Below are 19,810 nucleotides of genomic sequence, written 5' to 3'. Positions count from 1 at the left end.
CCTGGCTGGGTCATATTACATTCTTTTATTATTAAAATACTCCTGAACAACCCTCCTGCCATAGTATTAAATTACCCTTTCATTTACTGTGGATGGAAGATAGTACTCTTGCTTTATCTGTTTAAATATGATAGTAGATTTGTTTGAGGCAGGTAATTTTCAAGACAGGACAAGGGCAATCTCCTCTTTGTAGAGTAATACAGTCTGCTGGAATTGCTAAATAGTCTATTTAGTACAGTTCTTGTTGGGGAAAAAGAAAAGGCTTCTTAGGACTTCATCAGTGACAAAACAGGTTTCCTCTCCTATTTTTATTTATTTTCACACAAATTAGATGCCCTTTACATATGGTCACAATAAAATAAAAACATTTGTGACTGGATCAGAAGGAAAGACATGAAAGAGCAATGCATTAAGGCAACTTTCAAGTTTTGGGTTGCAATGCTTAAGTGGGGAAATCAGTTACATCTTTATTTCCAGAGATTGTAACAATAATAGGCATAGGTTAGTTTTAAACTAAGCACAGTAACTATGCCTTCTTACACTGCACTTGCTTCTTCTTAAAAACAAAAACAAACTCTGGCACACCGCGCAAGATTTAAATCCTGCCTTTTTGAAGGCTAACAAGTAGAAATGAACCCAGCAGAGGAGAACATAGGAAGTGAATCATTCACACCCTCAGACTCTTTGTGCTGAACAGAAAAAACGCACTCCACAGTTCATAGCCAGAATGCTTCAAAGTGGCAATGAAGTCTACATGCAAATGCTCACCCTATTAATAGCTATAGCCATCAGTCACAATGACTTATCCAGGGATCTATCCAAAGACAAACAGGACAAGCAGAAGACAGTGCTTTCTCCAAAACTGGAGCTCTAGCTCCTGCCAGAGCCAGCAGCCAGCTTGAACCAGGCACTTCCCCTTCCAGAGGCCCCGCGTGGCCCCTGTGAACAGAGGGCAGAGCAAGGCCCAGGCAGACGCTCAGAACAGCTCCGGAGTTTCATCGACTGCGCCCGTCAGCAGAGGCTGCGGATGTGCAGGCGCGGAACAGGAGGCAGCAGCTGGACACGCTGCACGGCTTCCACCCACAGTGCTCCTGCATCCGGAGCTGCACAAGAAGTCCACACATCAGCAGTCTGTGGACTTCTCTCTGGTTTGGGTTTTTCTGTACTTGGAAAAACCACAGTACTTTCAACAGGAGCTTTTATCACTGGCTGCCTAAAGCACGGGTTGTAGTAAATTCTTTCTGTATTTCTTGCTGGGTGCTGTTGCTCTGAAACACTTTTCCATCTAAGAGGTTCAAGCCAGAAAAAAGAGTAAGTAAAGTGATTTTATCAGTCAGCTAGGTTTCTAGTTTGAAAGAAAAATCAAGTGAAGATTGACTTGAATGACAACTAACCCAACTCAACCTACCAAGGTTTTTCCTAGAGTACTGTTATAAGCTTAACTGTTCACCCCATAACAAAGCATCATCTGGGCCAAGCAATGTATTTTGCTGTTTCAATAACTCATTTGCACTTTATCACATGCTGCAGAGTAAGCCTCTTCAGTACAATTGATTTTAATTGACTGGAATGTTGACCCCAAGCATATCCATCATCTAATTATTACAGAAAAATATAATTGGTAAATGATGTTGATTTCCTGTTACCGCATCACTCTAAAAAGAACTGTTTTGCCTCCAGCTGAAGACAGTCCACTTGGGAAATTTTACAGTTGACACTAAGAAAGAATTCAACTTTTCCACCTCCCCCTCTTCTCCAAAGAAACAAATACAGGAGAAACTCTCATTTCCTCCAAGAGCACACTATGACTTCTTTCAGAACATAAATCCTCATAAATTTGAATATATGACAATCTCTAAGTCAAAAATAATAGCTAATTTTTTTATTATTAAGGAACTGCCATTACAAATTTTAATTATTACTATATGGAGTGTCAGCAAATGACATCATAAAATATTTAGACCTCAATTTATGAGTAAAGATTGTTATTGAAAGGCCTCAAGTGTTATACATGCTGAATTTTACTGATATTGAAACTCAAAGAAAATGAAGATATTCTATTGAGCTTTTATTGGAATTCATATAGTGGAAATTAAATTGAACAGCCCTCATAGGGTCACAGTACATTTGGAAGGGAAAAAAATATGCATTGATTAAAAATGGATTTTTCTATTGCAGAAAAAAATGAAAATAAATACACTACAGAAAAAAAGTAATTTCATTTTTTTGGGGAAGAAAGCTATAACCCTTCCCTGGGATATAGCCAAAATCTGACTTTCCTGTATACCTTAGTGTGATGGTTTCAGTCTAGGCCTTCCTGGAAACCAGCTTGTAACCAGGAAGGAACTGGGAAGGTGACCAAGGAAGTATTCCATGCTATTCCTTTACGTAACCTAGGGTATAAATAAGGCATTGATAAGAGAGTTCGCTCTCTTCTCTTCCGGCGAGGTTGGAGAACGGTGGTCCCTGTCTGGGCCTGGCTTATCTGGAGCTGAGGCCTACAGTAACTGCTGTTATCGGCCACGCGTGAGGGGGGAGTGCTGGGCCGTGTCCAGACGTACTGCTTTCTTTCAAGGGAAGTGGTGAGTTCTTGCCAATTCTTCAGCTTTGCTGGGTTTTTAGATTGTGTAGATCTGTTTTATTATTTGTCCCTTTTCACCCTATTTTATCCTTTTCCCTTCTCCCTTCCCCCCTCTTCCCTTCGACTTCGGGAAGCTATTTGGGGTCATAGATTCATATATATAATTCTCATTGTATATCTCTGTTTTATACATAATATATATATATTTTTTGGTTAGAACTTTGGCTGCCTGGTTTTTCGTTTTTTTCCTTCCCTCTCTGGGAAGGAGACCCTGTTGTCGAGTTTCAGAGATTTGGCAGGAAGCCAACTCCAAACTTGCACAACAATTTTGGTGGCAGCGGTGGGATATTTTGGTTAAGTTTGGCCTGTTTTGAAAACATTGTCTGGGAAGACAGCCAAGCTCGGTGTTATTTTTCGAACCAAATCTATTGTTTTGGGAACAGGTCTGGGAACACTGCCAGAGTCTGGGAGAGCAGCCAAGAAAACTTTGTTTATATAAACAAAGGGTTGTTTAGGAACAAGGAGAGAGAATAAAAGTAAACCATGGGAAGTGTGGGCTCAACCTTCTTCAGCCTCTACCACAAACTTACAGACCCATTTCTGCAACCGGAACACACAGAAGAAGAAGAAGAAAGAGGAGAAGAAGAAGGAGCAGAAGAACCCATCCAATCCATGCAGGAAGTAGTTGACGAAGGAGCAGCAGCAACAGATGAAGGAGTGGCTACAAGTGAGGAAGGAGCAGCAGCAATGATCGAAGGAGCGACTGCGAGAGAGGAAGAAGTGACTGTGACTGAGGAAGGAGCAATTGCAACAGAAGAAGCAGCTGCCGGAGAGGAAGAAACAGTTGCAAGGGAAGGAGCACGTCCAAAAGAACTAGGGGCGCGTCCAAAGGAAAGCAGAGCAGTATCAAGAGAAAGGAAGGCAACAGTACAAACGGCCCGTGGTATATTGTCACTTGATGATTTATACCCTGACTACACATTCAGTGTTACAAAAGATGCAAAAAAGGGGCCAAAGTATCCCCCTCAACCTGAGGGAGAATTATTCCTACCCCTCCAGACCCAACCTTCTCTTGGAGGCGTGGATGATTGGAGGAAGCCCTTATTTTGGCACCCGAGAGACTACTCGCTACCTCCACCGGCTGGGTATCGTGAACGACGTAGAAGTCCATCTCCACGGCGTGAACGACGTAGGAGTCCGTCCCCACGGTATGAATGGCGTAGAAGTCCATCTCCACGGTATGAATGGCGTAGAAGTCCATCTCCACGGTATGAAAGGCGTAGAAGTCCGTCCCCACGGTATGAAAGGCGTAGAAGTCCGTCCCCACGGTATGAAAGGCGTAGAAGTCCGTCCCCACGGTATGAAAGGCGTAGAAGTCCGTCCCCACGGTATGAAAGGCGTAGAAGTCCGTCCCCACGGTATGAAAGGCGTAGAAGTCCGTCCCCACGGTATGAAAGGCGTAGAAGTCCGTCCCCACGGTATGAAAGGCGTAGAAGTCCGTCCCCACGGTATGAAAGGCGTAGAAGTCCGTCCCCACGGTATGAAAGGCGTAGAAGTCCGTCCCCACGGTATGAAAGGCGTAGAAGTCCGTCCCCACGGTATGAAAGGCGTAGAAGTCCGTCCCCACGGTATGAAAGGCGTAGAAGTCCGTCCCCACGGTATGAAAGGCGTAGAAGTCCGTCCCCACGGTATGAAAGGCGTAGAAGTCCGTCCCCACGGTATGAAAGGCGTAGAAGTCCGTCCCCACGGTATGAAAGGCGTAGAAGTCCGTCCCCACGGTATGAAAGGCGTAGAAGTCCGTCCCCACGGTATGAAAGGCGTAGAAGTCCGTCCCCACGGTATGAAAGGCGTAGAAGTCCGTCCCCACGGTATGAAAGGCGTAGAAGTCCATCTCCACGGTATGAACAACATAGAAGCTTATCCCCACGGCATGCCCAGTCTCCACCTCCACGTGAGAGATACAGAGAGGAGGCAGGAGCGGTTCCACGTAAGAGCGGAAGAGTAAAGAGGGAGGTGGAAAAGATTCTACGTGGGAGAGATGGACAAGAAATAATGCGAGAAAGCGAAATTACACAATCACTGACCACAAGAGAGCTTAGAGATTTACGGAGAGATTATATGCGCTTGCCTGGTGAACAAATCCTCGCCTGGCTGGTGCGATGCTGGGACAAGGGAGCTGATAGTCACATAATTGAAGGTGACGAAGCACGACAACTGGGATCTATTGCCCGAGACCCTAAGATAGAACAAGAAATGGGAAGGGAGAAAGCGGCATCCAGTCTTTGGCTCCGAATTCTTCATGCTGTGAGGGCAAAATACCTGTTTAAGGAGTCCCTGAAGAGTTCTTGGAGAAGGTGGAGGACTGCGGAAGAAGGCATCCAATACCTACGGGAATTGGCCATGCAGGAGATTGTCTACTCTGATCCAGAATATTATGACATCCAAGTTCCCGAGAATGTTCCTTGCACACAACCAATGTGGAAAAAGGTAATTCAAGGTGCCCCTAAACTGTATAGGTATTGCTTGATAACCGCATATCATCCAAAGATGGATGAACCAAGTGTGGACACCATGTGCGTTTGGATGAGGAGCATAGAGGAAAATCTAGAAGACTCCTTCGATCCCTTATACCGACACACCTATGACAGGGAAAGAATGGAGAGAGATTATGAATACTCCAGATATGAGTACGACCCTAGAGATAGAGATGACAGAAGGTATAGAGATTACAGAGAAAGGCAAATGGAACGATCACGGCGCCATCGACAAAGACGACCTCGACGTAGATCTCAATCCTGGTCTCGATCTCACTCACGATCTCCGTCATTCACACGTCGAAGGAAAGAAAACCCTAAGCGTTGGTCACGTAACCAACTATGGGCATACCTTCGTAGCAAAGGAGAAAACATGAAGAAGTGGGATGGTGAACCCACTTCCAAGATTGAAGCTAGAGTGAGAGAGCTGAAGCAAAAGGACACGGACAAGGAAGTTGTCTACGTAGTAGATGCAGACTTCTTGGAGAAGAAACTGTGATCGCCAAGGCACAAAAAGATGGAGGTCCACTTTGACAATGGCAAAAAGGCCTCTAAGAAGTCAAAGTCCAACGATGAATGCTCTGACCAAGACCAATAGAGGGGCCCTGCCTTCTGCCAGGAGAAGGAAAGGAACTAAGAAGATAACCGAGTTTACTGGGCTGTGTGGGTTCGATGGCCTGGCACATCGGATCCACAGAGATACCGGGCCTTGATAGATACTGGAGCCCAGTGTACTGTAATGCCTTCGGAGCATAAGAGTACCGAGACTGTGTCAATTTCTGGGGTGACAGGAGGGTCTCAAGAGTTGTCAGTGGTGGAGGCTGACATGAGCTTGACAGGAGACCAATGGGAAAAGCATTCCATTGTGACGGGGCCAGAAGCCCCTTGCATTCTCGGCATGGATTACCTGAGAAGAGGATACTTCAAGGACCCGAAAGGGTACCGGTGGGCTTTTGGAGTAGCCACCGTGATTGAAGAGGAGTCCAAGCAATTGTCTGCCCTTCCTGGTCTCTCAGAAGACCCTTCCATTGTAGGACTACTGCAAGTTAAAGATCAAGAAGTGCCAATAGCCATGACAACTGTACACAGACGACAGTATCAGACAAACTGAGATGCTGTGATCCCTATCCACAAAATTATTCGGAAGTTGGAGAGCCAAGGGGTGGTCAGCAGAATCCATTCACCCTTCAACAGCCCCATCTGGCCTGTTCGTAAGTCTGATGGAGAATGGAGACTGACTATGGACTATCGTTGCTTAAATGAAGTCATGCCAGCATTGAGTGCTGCCATGCCAGATATGTTGGAGCTCCAGTACGAGCTGGAGTCCAAGATGGCAAAGTGGTACGCTACCATCGACATTGCCAACGCATTTTTCTCCATTCCCTTAGCAGCAGAGTGCAGGCCACAGTTTGCTTTCACCTGGAGGGTTTCACCCTCCTGTTCAATACACCTAAAATCGACTGCCCCAGGGGTGGAAACACAGTCCAACCATTTGCCATGGACTGATCCAGGTCACACTAGAGAAGGGTAAGGCTCCCGAACACATCCAGTACATCAATGACATCATTGTATGGGGGGACACAGCAGAAGAAGTTTTCAAGAAAGGACAGAAGATCATCCAGATTCTCCTCGATGCTGGTTTCGCCATCAAGAAGAGCAAAGTCAAGGGACCTGCCCGAGAGATGCAATTCCTAGGGGTGAAATGGCAAGATGGACGACGCCAGATACCATCAGACGTAATCAACAAGATTGTAGCAATGGCTCCCCCCACAAACAAGAAAGAGACTCAAACTTTTCTGGGAGCAATAGGCTTTTGGAGGATGCACATCCCAGAATACAGTCAGATTGTGAGCCCTCTTTACTTTGTGACCCGTAAAAAGAACAATTTCCAATGGGGTCCTGAACAACAACAAGCTTTCAACCGAGCTGGTCCTGCCCAAGCAGAGTCCCTCCACACTGCAGATGGAGACAAAGTTCCAGCGATCCATCTAAAAGGTATGTTAGGTAAGGCCGTTTGGATCACTCCTCCCTCAGGCCAAGACAAACCCATTCGTGAGATTGTCTTTGCTCAAGGGCCTGGATATACCTGGTGGGTTATGAGGAAGGATGGAGAGATCCAATGTGTGCCTCAAGGAAACCTAAGCCTGGGGAAAAACCTAATTCTGTGCCTTGAGTTGTATTTTACAGGAGACCAGACACCAGACGGAAAAAAGACCCGAACAAAGCTGATACGAGAATCCAAGGATGGCCGATGATGACACAGCCCAAACCAATGAGCCAGCCCTAAACCGGAACTGTGATTATGACGAAAGGGCCAAGAACACAAATCGAGTTGCTGGTGGTGCTGATCTTCAACGACAGACGACAGCCTTCGAGAAAAAAATAAACATGGACTATATATGTATATATGTATATGTGCGGGATAGAGACGAACACAATATACAGGTGTTACGTAAAGAAATAGTATGGAATAAGGGGTGGAGAATGTGATGGTTTCAGTCTAGGCCTTCCTGGAAACCAGTTTGTAACCAGGAAGGAACTGGGAAGGTGACCAAGGAAGTATTCCATGCTATTTCTTTACGTAACCTAGGGTATAAATAAGGCATTGATAAGAGAGTTCGCTCTCTTCTCTTCCGGCGAGGTTGGAGAACGGTGGTCCCTGTCTGGGCCTGGCTTATCTGGAGCTGAGGCCTACAGTAACTGCTGTTATCGGCCACGCGTGAGGGGGGAGTGCTGGGCCGTGTCCAGACGTACTGCTTTCTTTCAAGGGAAGTGGTGAGTTCTTGCCAATTCTTCAGCTTTGCTGGGTTTTTAGATTGTGTAGATCTGTTTTATTATTTGTCCCTTTTCACCCTATTTTATCCTTTTCCCTTCTCCCTTCCCCCCTCTTCCCTTCGACTTCGGGAAGCTATTTGGGGTCATAGATTCATATATATAATTCTCATTGTATATCTCTGCTTTATACATAATATATATATATTTTGGCTAGAACTTTGGCTGCCTGGTTTTTCGGTTTTTTCCTTCCCTCTCTGGGAAGGAGACCCTGTTGTCGAGTTTCGGAGATTTGGCAGGAAGCCAACTCCAAACTTGCACACTTAGTCTTTTAATACACAAAATCTTGACTAACCAGTTGCAAACAAGTTCTGTGAAGACAGATCACATGAGAGGAGACAACCAAATTATATGCTGGTTGCCTCTTCTTGAGGTTTTTAAAGGAATTTCTTTTTAAGAGAATTTACTAACAAAAGGGGGGGAGGAGAGGTTGCAAACATACAATATTCAAACCTTCTGTGCTTGCCAATCTTGAAGTGTTTCTAAAAGAAACAGTGGCTGCACAGCCCACCTCAGTCTACTGGAAGGGGAGAGAATTCCACTTTGGTCGTGATTCTCAGTGAGGTACCGTCACTGACTTTTAGTGCATTTTCACAGTTGCAAAAGCAACTGGTGTAACCATTTCTGCTCAAGCAGAATTCCTGAAGATAACTAATATAAAAAATTGATCATGTAAACCTCCACTGCAAGCACACTTCCAGCTCCTCCAAGACTACTCGTTCTGACTGCTTTTAAGCTTTGAAACATTTAACTGGATAAAAACTATAAGAAAGTTCTTGGTGACCAATAAAACAACTCAACCTGAGCATACACCAATATTGATTTTTCATCAGAAGACTACTATTCACATATATTACCAGCATTAAAAGTAGGATAAGCGACAGCTTAGCTGCAGTGATGTTAATTCCTACATTGTTAAAATAGAGTACTGATGCTGTGCTCTATATACACTTGCTGAACAACAGTTTTTACAGGACTTGAGAAAAGGCTTATGTGCTCAAAAACCTGTCTGACTACTCCTCTGGTGCGAGGTCAAAGGGGAAAAAAATGCTTCTTTCTCCTTCCATACCGTGCCTGGCTCAGTTGTACATGTACAGCCATCTCCAGCCATGGGTTAACAAGATGCAACTTGCAAATGGCAACTGATGTTTGAGGGGCTGGAGTTTTCATCATTCATTCATTTATTTATTTAGCAAGAAGGCAGGAAGGAAAAAAGAACTGGTCTTCCTAAGATCAATTTTTAACTACTTCACAATTCAATTACCTTTTTTCCTCTTTTGTACTTCACATAAGCACTTATCTTAAAACTGCATTTTTCCTTGGAAATGGCTTTCAATGAGCTTATTATGGGGAAATTATAAGAACAATGTACAATAACAACGTATTCTAAAGATTGTTCCCCTTACATAAGTATTAAAAATATGCACAAAAGCACATCAATCCTTATCATTCAGAAGACCATTTAAGTTTGCAGTCAACTTTGCTCATCTCATTCTGGAAAACAAATAATCTTTCATTGATATAAAAAAAAGGTATGAGAAGATGGAACCACAAATGTACCAATGAACTCCATTACAGGAGCACAGAGCCAAATGAATGGGATAGTCACAGGGTCTAATTAGTGACCTGGTACAAAGGAGGTTTTCTGATGTCTGTACAGAAGCAAATGCAAAAGCAGACTTGAGAAAGGATCGCTTGCTGGACCAGTCATCTTAGTTCTTGTGCACGAAGAGCTCATGCCAAGGAAGTAAGATCAAATGGGGTTCCCCAGATACCTGGTTATCAATTCCAGACCTCGAGGGTGAAATAGAGCTGCAGCATTAATTCCTCTTTTTTCTAGAGAGGTGAAGAAACTGCTGTTGGCCAACAGGCATCATCCCAATAGCCCTATGCTGTCACCTCCTTCCCTCAGACACCCACCACTCCTTTAGGTACAAGCCAAAGGGCTAAAATTGTGCCTCTAAATGGGCAAAAACTCCACAAGTGCTACTCTGTCATTGTTAAAGCAACTGGGAGGGGTGCCTGGACTGTGCTTTTAGATGTTGGTGAGGTTCAGATTAGTGATTAACAGCACAACTCCTGTCTCAGAAAGCCTGCATGTCAAAAATAACTTCAGGAAAGTGCCAAATCAATTAGGAAGGATTAGTTATTGTTATCCAAGAGGCACTGGAGACAATTGTTTTTTAGACTTGCAGTCTTGCCAGAAACTCAATAATGTTTGGATGCCATACCACATAAATCTTTAATAGCTACTTTTTTCTAACACATTTAATACAACCATTCAAAGTTGTAATGCTCTTGGAACACTGAACACTCACTATTTAAGACAGTTTGGATGTATAGGAAAAATATCCACAGTACCAGCAAAAACCAAAAAACATTAATAAATTATTTATCCACTTAATAAAGAACAGCTGCTACAATAAAATATACTGCTAAGTGTCAGAGCATTGATATTATTAGGTCTCTTCAATTCTGTCATGAAAAATCTTTGGTGAACACTTCAGAACTGTTAATTGTATCAAGACAAGCTGTAGATAAAGTCTGAATGGTTGAGCACAGTGACAAGTTCAAAAAGCTGTCTGAATTTCATTTCTATGAACAGCCCAACTACAGCTAAGCCCAGTGACATGACACATGTTTTTCCAGAGTACTTTACCCTAAATTAAGCAGCACAGTCCTTCAAATGAGCATTTGCATTTCACACACTGCAGCTGGTTTTGAAGTTCTTACTACATGTTCTCTCTTTCCATGCAAACCTTCCCATTCCCACACTGGTTAGAACAAGGAAGCGATGAGCAAAATACAACAAAAGCCCAAACCCATGACATGCCTATATGAAATCCCATGACATGCCTATATGAAATCCCAAACCCCCAGATCAAGTCAGGCAGATTGAAAGAGGCTGTTTTCTTGTCACTGAAAGAGCAGCTCATGAACTGCTGCCCACATAGCTGGATTTCACAAGAGTTTCCCCATTGGAAAGGCAGGTCATTTGATTCACTAGCCAAATGCTTGGGTTTATCTGTACTAGAATCAGTTCTCTGAAATGTTGTTTTCAACAATGTTATAATGCCACAGCTTGAGAAGTGATATGCAAAGAAGGAACCATTTCAATAAATAATTTCAATACACACTCCATTTCGAGTGTGTATTGAAATCCAGCTATTTGGACAAGGAAAAAAATATTTATTCCACTCACTTATCCTGAACTGTATTGTACTGATCCAACGTTTCAAGTCAATAACCAAATTTTCATCAAGGCCAACACATGAAAAATTTCAACTCCAAACAGCAAGTACTTCAGAAAACAAGGAATGGGCGAAACAAGCATTCTAACACAAGTTTCTGGCACTCTATCACATTCACTTTATCTTGAATTTATGTACTTTTAATTACTATTAAACCAAAAATAAGCCAAGGCCAGAAGACCACAATTTCCCTTCAAACAGCCTGTTATAGATGGATCTTTGACACAAAGGCCACAAACCAGTGAAAGCCAGAACAAGAATAAGATACTAGAAAGATTTTCAAATTAGGTAAACTTGATTATAAAAATAACAAAAAACCATATACTTTGAATCTTCACAAGAAATGCTTTATACCCAAGTGGTATGTGTTTTCATGGAGTAGTCAATATAATGACCACATTCTTTTGAATGACACTGTTATAATGGAAGTAAAATTTCAACTAAGAACCTTCTTTGCTACTGCCCAAGAAATTGTGCACAACTCATCAAAGAAATAGGCTGCTCAGTCATATATACAGATCATAAACTTAACTGGCTTCTACATTCACCATTAATCCTAACACAGGACAAAACAAATACCTTTTGCATTTTCTTGGGATCTTTCTGTGAGTTTTCTCTGAGAGGTACTTTTCCAAAAAACTTCCATCCCACATCATTTTGTTTTTCAAATCTTGCACTTTGCTTTCTGGTAAACAAATTCCTAAAAAAAAAAAAAGTTTGATTAAGAAAAAGGGGTTTTTAATTATAACAAGCAGAAGGACAGACAATCTGCTGACCTTATGTATCCCAATCAAATATTCCAACTCCTCTTGTGGTTGAGCTGACAGACACTGTTTCCCGTTCTCAAAAGATAAATCATGCAGTATTATCACCATACCAGGCAATGGACTTTGTTAAGTAATAACTTCTAGTAGATAAAAAAAAGTTCATTTTCCAACTTTCTATAGGTGGCCTTCCTTTTTAACCTCCTTCTAGACCATTCAGCCTCACTCCTTTAAAAAACCACTAAGACACAATCTCTTGCTGAGTAAACATTCTCTACCTGCCTGTTACAACACACTTCTACCAAAAATCACAAAAAAGTTGGAGACATAGTAGCCTTTTACTGTATTTGATCTGCTTTCATAAAAGATTATTTTTCCTGAATAAGCTTAAAAGCTGCTATCAAAACACATTAATTCTGAAGACATTTTATTAACTCTGAAATGTCTCAACCAGCTTAAACACTGCAGGAACAGTCAAAGCCAGGCACAAAGCCACTAAAAACTGAATTAGTTTTATTGACGTTGCTAGTTTTTAATCATAAAGCGATAGGCCAGACTTCCATTTTTACACCACAGCTACATTTTTCCAAAACTGGACATGCAGTACAGACCAGACTTCATGCACTCAGCTCCTTCAGCAGTACAATAGATATTCTACACCCACAGCATGTCTGCATTATTAATGTAACAAATTTTCTTTTGTCCTATTGTCTAGTTTAGCAAGTATTCAAATATATACAGGTTGGCTCAGTTATTTACTCACCTCGTGGTAGGTTTTTCTGGAAACCTGACTATAGATTTTTGCTCCCTCATTTAAAAGAAAAAAAAATAATCCTGAGACAAAAGTATTTTTGCTGCTGCAATCAGCAGGCAGCTCTAGCACCTTCAAACCATGGATGCTTCCAGTCTGCCATTACTTGTTTTCCTTACAGTTACTACCCTAATGCCCAGTGTGTTGGCTCATTGAGTACAGACTGTTTCATACACATCAAGTGTGGAAGTTTGGTAAATAGAAGTATATTGAGCTGCATGTTCCAAAAGGGCTGAATCCATAATAAGAACAACCTAATTCCTAAATCTGTAATAGGAACAACCTAGACACTAAAAAGTTGTATTTCCTGGCCACTTCGTATCAGCTGACATGAAAAATATCACAGCTACACCAACAGAGAGAACATTGCTGCAATACAGGAGAAATGTTTGATATGAGGAAGACAATTGAGGTAAAAACGTCAGCGTGTTAAAGTGTACTATAAAGTTAATAGGGTGCACTGCCATCCTTAAATATGCACATATTTATACAAATTATCACATGATTCTGTATCACAAGGATACAGTTACCTTGAAATTCAAACCAGGAACAGATTATCATATTAAAAGATAAGAACAGAGTGTTTAGGTACAGAAATCACGCGCAAGTCAATTACAACTGATGTCAAAGCTAAGCAGTAACTGTACTTCTACAAACCCCTCTCAGCTTTCTCCTACCCTACCCCACACAAAATAAGAAACAGTATAAAGATACAGAGTAAACACTTGTAGGGAAAGCACTAAAGAGTAACAACATGAAAAACATAGAAACATGCTGCCATTTCCCCCCCCTTTCACCTTTTTTCGAAGCACGACATTATAATCCTACAGGTAAACTACTGGATCAAACCCAAAGTTTTGCTTTTTTTCTCTCTAACTAGCATACTCCTATTTCAGTGTTATGAGACTTTCCCATGGCTCATCATTACAGTTGTGAGACTGCTTACAGATTTATAAGCTAACTAAAGCATTCATCAACTGCTGGGAAACAGAGAATATCACAAAAATAATTTCCAAGAGAGGTATCTCAGTTGAATTTAATTTCTTTCCGCCAGCAATTCCTTCACCTTGTCAATACACAGATTCCGTTCTGATTGCCCTGAAGGGCTTCTGCATGTCATTTTCTCACCCTTGCCCATTTCATAACATCTAAGACCAGAGAGGATGGATTTATATTATCATTTGACACAGCTACCAGGGAAATAATATATAAAGAGAGACAGAAAAGAGATTAATTTTTACATATATGTTCAGTTAATTTAAAACGGAGAAATATCAATTAAGTTCTAAAATATATATAAGAGTAAAAAGGAAAGCATGACAGGAATAACATCATAAAAATCGTGGCATGTGAACAGGATAAACAATGCTAGGCAGGCTGGTTGTTCTTGCAAGAAGTTTTCTTTCGGGTTGTTACTGCTTCAAAAGCGAATTCCAGACTGTCTTAAGAGAAAACAAGAACTTGTAGCACCAGGGACAGTGAAAGAGCCCCCTAAGGAGCACACCTGTGTGACAGTTCTGTGCACATTCAAATCCTCTTCTGCAAGTAAAAGGCTTTCATCACACTTCATTAGCACTGCGATAACATGAAAATTAAAGGCAATTTTCTCTCCCTATCTATCCACATCAGAAGTTGCTAGCACAAGGGTATATACAAGCAACAATCCCCCCAATCTCCTCTGAGGGATTTTAAGAGCAGCAGTAGATCTTTATCCTCAGAGCAAAATAAAGATGAATTGGAATGATAAAATAGAACAGCTCTCTGCTGCAAGGGCCTGCATAAGATGAACTAAACTGGAAAGGTCAATCTCACTCACTTGTTTTCAATTCAATTCCACAATCCTAACTATCTACTTTCCCTTTAGAGGGACCATCATAATAAATAATCTGTTCCACAGCTTATCTAGCAGATGGCACAGCACTTGCTCAGCTCACTCTCCTCTATCTCTACATTCTAGGGCACCAGGCATCTCTTCCCCTTTTTGTACTATGTCAGTTCACTTTTAATTTAAAATATATATATACTGAACTGAAAGCACCAGGCATGGTCAACGGACAACTCCCATTCCACACTCTCCTTTTCCCCTGCTCTCTGTCTGGGCCTGAGTTCTAGTGTTTTGCTGGTGTCCACACTCCTTATGAACTCCAAAAAGTCTCAAAACTCCCAAAAGGCATAATATTATCAGAGGCCACATATCAGCACAATCAGATGTAGAACAGCAAACTACAACCTGTTCTTGCTTTGATTGAGGACATTAAACCATGATCTACCCTGACTGGAACAGGCCAAAGTAAACCACAAGATAGTCAGGATGGCATGGAAGGAGCAGAAGAGATGCCACCTAATTTGCAGCTGATCTTAGAAAACTGAACAGGAAAAATAACCCAAACAAACAAACTATGGCATGTTCTCCAGTTCAATTTCTGCAGAGCTTTGCAAAAAATCAGGACACCACCACAGGGTCCTGACAAAAACACTACTTGAGATTTCTGGACTGAAAGCAAACCCTTAAAATATGATCAAACTTCCATAATTACCACAGAATCAGAGGTGCCATAAATAAAAATCAAGAATTTAATTTATAAATTAGTTGTAGCTCCAGGCTACAATTAAACCTAAGAAATCCTAACAGGAAAGGTTGTGCATGGACCCAGTTTCTACCTCACCACTAAGTGCCCTTTTTAAGGTCTAAAGGGGTTTCAAAAAACATCCTGCCGAAATAGGGGATCTTTTTGAAGGGAATTTCTCCCAGGCTCATGGTTATTTAGCCTACTTAATACCTACTGCAACTGCCTTAGAAGGAAGTAAGGATTTCTGCCATATATATATAGTAAAACCTTCAATTTTTCTGCTGCCACAGCACAAAATGGAATTACTTTCTTCCCATGCTAACACAGCTCCCTCGGATTTCCAAGAAAAGTACTAAGCAGTCTCACTTCTGAAAAAATTCACTAAGAAAAATTCCACTTTAAAGGTAACTTAAGGAGACCTTGCCTAACAGAAAATACAGGTTAATAATAAGCAAAACTTCTCTACTTGGGGAAAAACAAAACAAAACAAACAAACAAACCAACCAAAAAAACCCCACAAAAACCCCACAAAACTTAAACAGACCTTTACTCCAAAGACGAGCTCAGAAATGCTAGGCTAAAAGATACCAAACTTTCATTACAAGTGCTTTAGGATAACAAAATTAATTTGAGATCTTGAATGTAGAAAAGGCTTGACGTGCCTGGAAAGAAAAGATCACATGCTGATCGTTATCTCGGTCTCATTGTCCTCTTCACAACCATTAGAGCACATCCTGCTGATTTACAATAGGGACATTACCAGGAATTTCTGACATGACACATCGTGTCTGCAGTATCATTAGTGTGGAGCCATTAAAGTGTCACGGGTTACATCTGCATTCCCATTGTACGTGCTAACTATTTTACACTAAGTGTCTGCAGCTTCTTATTTTAGAAAAGCCAAGCACAGAAGTTAAATTGAGGTCACGTTTCAAATAGAAAATTGCTTTTTGCACAGTTCCCTAAAAACGGTATTTGGCACCGAACAGCTGTTTAACCTTGTTATTTTAATTGAGCTAAGAAGTAGAAATACCTGCCTGAAGAGAATTTAATTCTAACTCCAGAGTTAATTTTTACATACATACAAATACCATCCTGTGATATAGGACAGAGATGGAACAATCTTTTGCTTGAACATACAGATACTGCATCAGCACTGTATCTTAACCTGCCCAGCTGCCTTTTCTGTGGGGAAAAGAGGAAGTCAATACCAAGAGACAAGTTCAGCAGTGTCAGGAAATTCTTATTTTTTAATAAAACTTAAGAACCATTTCATTTTGGTTCTATAAGCACTGCTAAGATAAACTTAGTGAATAGTTGCCATATATGCACTGCACATTTACGTCTTGCCCGTACTTATGTAGCTTTATGTGCTGTCATGGGCAGGCTTTAAGCCTCAATCAAATTAAAAAAAAATAAAATTATAACCACATCAATAACAAGTAATCAAGCCAAACCTACCCATATGGCACCTGTTACAGCTTTTTCAAGCTTGTGTTTTTAAACAAGGTCCTGCATCACCACTGAAGCAGCAAGTTTATCTAGTTCTTTCCAATCCTCTTTGCAAACAGACAGGAAGTCTGAACACAACTGCCAGCAATTACTGCCCTGTGACGAGTTGATAACAGCCGCTATCAATGAGCATGTGAGGAGTTGTGAGCAGCAGCTCCACAAAAATTCAACTCTTCACTTTTTCCACGTTTCAGCTGTGCTTTGTCCCAAGCAAGATAGTCTCTTATGTGAAGTCACCTCTCAAGAGGTCACCACCTCCCACCAAGCCCTCCAGTTCTGTCCATAAACCTATCCACTAAAAGCAGCAGACAGTGCTGCCATGGTTTCTGTTGCCAGTTTATTCCAGGTCTTGAAGTCAGCTGTAAATCTCCTCCCTGAAAAGTCTCAAAGTCTCCTCTAGCCAGGCAGGTTCAATATTGTGCCCAACCAGATACTCCTGAAGTTGGTACCACCAGAGTCAAGGAACAATTTCTCTGGTACAAACAACAGGAAAAAAAGGATGGGCTCCAACACAGTAGCTGTCAGAGGGTGGAGCTGAGCAAGGTGGACACATATACACCCACTGACACCTGTTGGTGCACACACACACCCCTACACCTGGACTTCCAGGACACACACAGGGTGGGTTTTTCCCCAGAATTTCCAAGGTATACCAGTTTCCTGAAACAAAAGGGTAGAGGAGCTTAGGATTTAGGAGTTTTCATGACTAGAGTATTTGAGTTCTTCAGAAAATCTGAATTTTAACTGTGTTGCTGTGACTATTTTGCCATGGCTCCTTAGACAAAGTTCTGCAGTACCTGATTTCCCAGCATGCAGCAGAGAAGGACAATTGTAAGCAAAAGAAAAGTGAGATGGCACATGTGGCTCTATGGTAGATTAACACTGATCTAGCATAGATTACATTTGCAAGTAAATGTGTTCCTTACTCTTAAAAAGACAGCTGGAGTACAGAAACAAAAAAAAGTATGAAAATTATCTAGACACTGACCCCGCTCATGCAGACTGATGCAATTTCTGATCTGTGTTTACCCTACACTAATTTGCAATTGCAAGAAATTTTTGTTACAAGTTTTAAAAACACAGGCAACATTTCTCGCTCTCAAGATGCACACTCACATTCAAATTTTAATTAGTCTTTCAGTTGAGAAGGTTATTTTCAGAAGACAAAACAGGTGGAATAGTCATGCACATTAACTACTGGAAGGACTTACCAGTCTCATGAGCAGAGTAGATGAAAAATAAGGATAGTGGAGAGAGTTCAAAAGGTTCATATTTTGTAGAGCAAATTTATCTTGAAAGACATTTTTTCAAATGAGTATCAGACTTGCACGTATTCTTAAGAAGCAAGAAAGAAACACAGGCAAGTCAAAGTTCATTTCAGCTGTTGCTGGGAAGCCCCTGACAATCCCTGTTAAACTACACAAGGAGAGAGCACTAAGGTCTTGAGCCCCTCGGCCTACCCAAGGCACACAAATTCCATGTGTAATGGACTTTAGACAAAGTAAGCAGATACTAATCCTCAGAACTAGGTAAACCCACACTGAGCACATAAGCAGTGTAAGAGATGTCTCCACAGACATTATTCCACAAGGCATCCAGAAAACTACACTGAAACATTTTAAGCAACATAGAGCATCTATTAGGTAAAACACATAAGGTAAATTTTATTAAATATTTGCTGCATTGTGAGCAAAAGTGTCCAGTCACCTTATCTGACATAGTATTAATTCAATTAACACTACCTAGGAAACGTTCTATTATGGAATTTAGGCAAAAGGTATAATAATATTGTTTTCTTCTCATCCTCCAATGACCGTTTGAATTTTGTACCAATCATAACTCTCCTAACTTACCCTCAATAAACAGAATAAAGAGTTCTCACCTCCAGATATTGCAAATTAAACAATTTCCAGAGGCTGAGAAAATAAACCCTGAAAAACCAGCAACGTATTCTATCAAAGAAATTTTTGTTACCTGATTAGTGGAGGAACAAGACTGACACATAAATCACGACGACTGGAGAACTGACGGACTTGAGAAGGCACCTTTGTCAGGAGACACACCAAAGTCTCCTGAAAGGCCCTAAATCTACATCCTCCACAGGTAAAAGCCAGCACTTGGTACTCATGACCAGGTAACACTGGTTCCTAGAAATAATTCACTAGACACAGTGACTGCCAGTTCTTACATTCCCTGTTCCCAACTTCAGATCACCTCTAGGTCAACTTACACTTTGGAAAAAAAAAACAAACCCAAACACATAGCAAAAAATCCGCAAAACAAAACAAAAAACCCCCAACCAACAGAACAGAACATCATAGGAAAAGTTCAAGTATTTTGACTATGGCAAAGAACCTGCATAAACAAGTCAAAAGTTATGCTTCGAAAAGGATTCCAAAAATACATACAAAAGCAGGGGTTGCAGAATTTTATCTCTGGGAGATTGCCAAAGGTCAGACTAAAGGAAGAACAATGCTTGGTTTATGGATAAACAAATCTAACAGAAACAGAGCCAGACAGCCTACATGTTGACCTACCTATGGAAAAGGTAACTAATAAGAGAACCATATTTTATAAATTCCTATCACATTTTATAAATACAGTTTTCCAGCCACTGACATTCCAGTATGCTCAGTAAGAATCAAGGACAACGACACTTTATGGTGTAACAGATACCTGCAGGTTTGGGGGGGGAAAAAAAGACTTCCACAGCTAGAGAAACAGGAACACAATACAAGTTAGCAGTACAGGACACCTGATAGCTTGCAATAGGGTAACTTGGAAATTTCTCTAGAATTCTGGCAAAAAAGAGCAGAGTTTAATAAAATACTTATCAAAACCACAATATTCTGCATTTACCTTTTTTCTTAGCAGGTAGCCCTCATTTCCCAGGAGAACAAAGCGGAGTTGCCTGCACTGAAGTGTCCGAGACATGCAAAATAAATCAGACAGTAA

General features: G+C 41.3%; 1 protein-coding gene across 2 annotated transcripts in view; it reads right to left on the bottom strand.

Moving 5' to 3' along the window:
• Positions 1 to 19,810, bottom strand: part of TBC1D14 (TBC1 domain family member 14) — a 74,300-nt gene that overhangs the window by 39,545 nt on the left and 14,945 nt on the right. Inside the window, exons 1-2 of one of the 2 annotated variants that reach the window (XM_051798348.1) lie at positions 18,067 to 18,458; positions 11,778 to 11,898 (exon numbers count right to left, since the gene is read on the bottom strand). In XM_051798348.1, the coding sequence (XP_051654308.1) occupies positions 11,778 to 11,786 (9 nt within the window). In that variant the 5' untranslated portion in view covers positions 11,787 to 11,898; positions 18,067 to 18,458. Of the gene's footprint in view, positions 1 to 11,777; positions 11,899 to 18,066; positions 18,459 to 19,810 lie in introns of those variants that run through there. The other variant, XM_051798347.1, reaches the window with a different exon arrangement.

The sequence above is a fragment of the Manacus candei genome, unplaced genomic scaffold (genome assembly GCF_025592945.1).
Source record: "Manacus candei isolate 608988 ecotype Guabito, Panama unplaced genomic scaffold, ASM2559294v1 h1tg000048l, whole genome shotgun sequence".
NCBI lineage: Eukaryota > Metazoa > Chordata > Aves > Passeriformes > Pipridae > Manacus > Manacus candei.
The sequence above is the reverse complement of the archived record's forward strand: the minus strand, read 5'-3'. Positions and strand labels throughout refer to the sequence as shown.